Source organism: Apteryx rowi, unplaced genomic scaffold (genome assembly GCF_003343035.1).
Source record: "Apteryx rowi isolate R43461 unplaced genomic scaffold, aptRow1 scaffold_651, whole genome shotgun sequence".
NCBI lineage: Eukaryota > Metazoa > Chordata > Aves > Apterygiformes > Apterygidae > Apteryx > Apteryx rowi.
The window spans coordinates 1-4340 of record NW_020450929.1 but is presented as its reverse complement, the minus strand read 5'-3'; the positions used below and the strand labels follow the sequence as shown (position 1 = coordinate 4340).

General features: G+C 70.0%; 1 protein-coding gene across 1 annotated transcript; it reads left to right on the top strand.

Annotated features, from left to right (window-relative positions):
- Positions 1–6: 6 nt before the first annotated feature.
- VPS4A (vacuolar protein sorting 4 homolog A) lies at positions 7–3965 on the top strand. The gene is made up of 9 exons (XM_026084875.1): positions 7–110; positions 731–878; positions 1106–1167; positions 1427–1546; positions 1776–1932; positions 2390–2538; positions 2740–2821; positions 2956–3175; positions 3284–3965. Exons 2-9 carry the CDS (start codon positions 778–780, stop codon positions 3584–3586), a joined length of 1194 nt encoding a protein of 397 aa, XP_025940660.1. The 5' UTR covers positions 7–110; positions 731–777; the 3' UTR covers positions 3587–3965.
- Positions 3966–4340: the final 375 nt, after the last annotated feature.

Sequence of the window (4340 nt, the reverse complement as noted above, 5' to 3'; positions counted from 1 at the left end):
GGCCATCGACCTGGTGACCAAGGCCACCGAGGAGGACAAGGCCAAGAACTACGAGGAGGCGCTGCGGCTCTACCAGCACGCCGTGGAGTACTTCCTGCACGCCATCAAATGTGAGCCGGGGCGGACGGGGCGGCAGGGGGACGGATGGGGACAGGGATGGAATGGGGAGGGGACTGGGACAGGGACGGGAGGGGGACAGGGATAGGACAGGGATGGGGATGGGATGGGGACATGGAAAGGACACGGACCGGGGTGGGACAGGGATGCAGACAGGACAGGACAAGACTGGACAGGGATGGGACAGGGACAGGGATGAGACTGTATGAGGACAGGACGGGGACACAGACAGGACAAGATGGGACAGGATGAGGACAGGGATGGGACAGGGACAGGGATGGAATGGGGATGAGACAGGGACAGGGACGGGACAGAGACAGGGACATGGACAGGGCATGGACAGGGATGGGACGGGGACAGGAACAGGGATGAGACTGTACAGGGACAGATGAGGACACAGATGGGATGGGGAAGGGGACAGGGATGGGACAGGACAGGGATGGGACAGGACAGGGATGGGACAGGGACAGGAACAAGATGGGACAGGAACAGGACAGGGATGGGGTGGGGACAGGGCCTCCACCCTGCCGCAGCGGGGCTGGGGACGGGGGCTGTGGGCTCCCTGGTGACAGCCTGGGGACCCACCGGTGACAACTCGTGGGCTCTCCCGCAGATGAGGCTCACAACGACAAGGCGAAGGTGAGCATCCGGGCGAAGTGCATGCAGTACCTGGACCGGGCGGAGAAGCTGAAGGATTACCTGCGCAGCAAGGACAAGCAGGGCAAGAAGCCCGTCAAAGAGTCCCAGAATGACAACAAAGGGTGCGTGGGGCGAGGACACCCGTCCCTGCGTGGGGGCGCCTGGCCTGGTGTGAGGGGCAGGGCCGGGGCAGAGCGCTCTGGCTGCTCCCCTCCGCCGCGCTGGCCGTGGCGGCAGGTCTCTTCCTYCCTTCTCCCACCCTCTGCCCTGCCGAGGCTCCGGAGCGGAAGCCAGACTGTGCCGGCTGTGCCGTGGCCTCTCCCCCCCTAACCCCGTCCCGTCTCCGCAGGAGCGACAGCGACAGCGAGGGCGAGAACCCCGAGAAGAAGAAGCTGCAGGAGCAGCTCATGGGTAAGAGGCGGCAGGGGCAGAGGCCGGTGCTGCACGGGTGCCTGTGGAGCGGGGCGCCAGGCTGCGGGGCCGTGGCGGGGCAGGCCGGGGGCTTCGCTGGGGCTCGGCAGCCTGCGAGCCGCGCTCCACGCCGGGGGCAGCCCCACGGCGCGGCTGGGTTGGGGGTCTGGGGGGCTCCAGCTCTCGGGAGCTCTGCGGCATTGGCGGGGCAGCGCCCGCCTCGCGGGGCTGCGTGAGCAGAGCTGCCCTCCGCCCGCAGGTGCCATCATGATGGAGAAGCCCAACGTGCGGTGGAGCGACGTGGCCGGCTTGGAGGGAGCCAAAGAGGCCCTGAAGGAAGCTGTGATCCTGCCCATCAAGTTCCCGCACTTGTTCACCGGTGAGGGTCGCTCTGGCCGCGCTGCAGCCGCCTCTGTCCTGCAGGAAAGGGCCTCGCGGGGCACTGGGCAGCGTGGGAATGCCTTCTCCCGCTGGGCGCCGAGGGGCCGGAGAAGCCTGGGAACCTGCCGCCCCACGGCCTCTCGCTGAGCCGCCCGGATGCCTCACGGTCGCGGCACGGATCCAGCTGGTGCGGCAAGGAGGGAGCCTTGACACAGGCCTTGTTGCAGGCAAGCGCACGCCCTGGCGAGGGATTCTGCTCTTCGGGCCCCCCGGTACCGGGAAGTCCTACTTGGCCAAGGCCGTGGCCACCGAGGCCAACAACTCCACCTTCTTCTCCGTGTCATCCTCCGACCTGATGTCCAAGTGGCTGGGAGAGAGCGAGAAGTAAGCTGAGGGCTGGCGGCAGCGAGGGTTGTGCGCGGGCTGTAGGCCGGCTCCCGGCCACCCCCGTTTTTGGGCCTGGCGGTGCCAAAGCTCCGGCCGGGGTGGACGAGCCAGCAGCACCGCTGAAGCCGCGCTAACGTAGACACCTCAGGTCCCCAAGCGCGAGCCCAGGGGCCCTCGCGAGGCGCTGCCGGAGCTCCCGCAGTGCTGCGCAGCGAGTCCGCGCCAGCAGCCCCTTGGCTGACGGCCCTCAGCCCGTGCCAGGCAGGGGCTGGCGGCAGCAACACTGCGCCGGCCCGGGGCCGGGAGCTGTCGCCCTCCTTCCAGGCCAAGGCTGGCTTGGCGTGGGGCGCCCCRGCGCCGTGGGGTGAGCTCTTCCCCCTCTCCGCCCCACCGGGGGCTTTGGGGGCACAGGAGGCTCCCTGAGTTGGAGCCCATCCGGCGTCTTTGTGGCCAGGCTGGTGAAGAACCTCTTTGAGCTGGCGAGGCAGCACAAGCCCTCCATCATCTTCATCGACGAGGTGGACTCGCTGTGCGGCTCCCGCAACGAGAACGAGAGCGAGGCGGCGCGGCGCATCAAGACGGAGTTCCTGGTGCAGATGCAGGGTGCGTGGGGCTGCGTCCGCCCGGGGTGGGGGGGGCGGCAGGACGGGGCAGGCGCGTTCGGGAGAAGCCACAGGACGTCCTTGGCTCGCGCTCCCCTTCGGGGATCTGCGCTGAGCCGTCCGCCTGCCGAGGGGCCGGCGGCGTTCCCTGAGCGCAGCCAGCCGCCGAGCCCCCCTCACTGCTCCCCCTCTCCCCCCGCAGGCGTCGGCAACAGCAGCGACGGCATCCTGGTGCTCGGCGCCACGAACATCCCCTGGGTGCTGGACTCGGCCATCAGGAGAAGGTGAGCGGGACGCGGTTCCTCTGCCGTCGCTGAAGCCGTGGGGCCGGGGCCGAGCCCTGGGGCGGCCGCGGGCAGCGCCGTGGRGCCGGCCCCCGCCGGGGGAGCACCGCCGCTCACCTCTGTGCCGTGCCCAGGTTCGAGAAGCGCATTTACATCCCGCTGCCCGAGGAGGCGGCCCGAGCCCAGATGTTCAAGCTGCACCTGGGCAACACGCCGCACAGCCTGACGGAGGCCAACATCCACGAGCTGGCGCGGAAGACGGACGGCTACTCGGGGGCGGACATCAGCATCATCGTGCGCGACGCCCTCATGCAGCCTGTCCGCAAGGTGCAGTCGGCCACGCACTTCAAGAAGGTGAGCGCGGGGCGGCTGCCTGCCCCGGGGGTGCCGGCCCGGCCCGGCCCTGCCGCCGCGGCCCCTCGCCCGCTCGCGCGCCCCCAGCTCTGCCCGCCTCTGCCCCAGGTCCGAGGGCCCTCGCGCACAAACCCCAACGCGATSGTAGACGACCTCCTGACGCCGTGCTCGCCCGGAGACCCTGGTGCCACCGAGATGACCTGGATGGAGGTGCCCAGCGACAAGCTCATGGAGCCCATCGTCTGCATGGTGAGCGTTTCTCGGGCCCCCGGGCCGCACGCGCCATGCTGGGGGAGGGTGGGTGCCCGCAGCCTTCGTGCCCAGCGCCGCCTCCTGCTCCGGGCTGGGGCTGGGGCCGGCTCCGGGCCGCGGCCACCACCCGCCCCACCGTCAACGCCGAGGACCTTCTGAAGGTGAAGAAATTCACAGAGGACTTTGGGCAGGAGGGGTGAGGGCTCCAGCCGGGGTCACCGCGCGGCAGCGCTGTCCTCGCAGCGCCCCGGACGGCCCCCCGTGCCAAACAGGTCCATGTTCACCTCACTACTAAACCCATCTCACTTTCGGCACCTGCCTGGGCAGCGGGGGCGGGGGGGAAGGAGGGGGGGCACTGTCCTGGCCGGGCCGACGCTACTGGGGGGGCCCAAGCACTGCCTGGGCTGCTGGGTGTCGTTCCCTCCCCCGCCCCGGGCTGCTCCCTGCTCTTCTTCCTGCTCTTTTTTATTTTTTAAATTGATGCTGCTTTGGGTTCTTGTCTTGTTTATATGAAAATAAAAACAATCTAAAAGCTTCAGCCAGAGCCCAGCCCCTCCCTGAGGCCAGGCAACTCCGGCAGCGAGGCGCCGCTCCGGCCGGGTGCTGGCGGAGGGCCAGGGCCGTGGGGCAGGTAACGCTCGCCCCCCCACCCGGCCGTGCTGCCTGTGCCAGGAGGTGCTGGTGGGAGGGGGGGGGCAGGAGGGCTACGCACCCCCCCCCCCCAGAAGCGCCGGGGCGGCAGGGAGGGTCCCGCTGGGCGCAGCGGGGGCCGGGCTGCCCCAGGGCCCCCCCCCAGTCCCGCTGCCCTGGGGTGCGGAGGCGCTGCCCTCCCGCGCCTCCCCCCCGCTGCACTGGGTCCCGGCACCGCGCGCTGTGCTCAGCCCTGGGCCCCCCCCCCTCTGTGGGGTGGCCG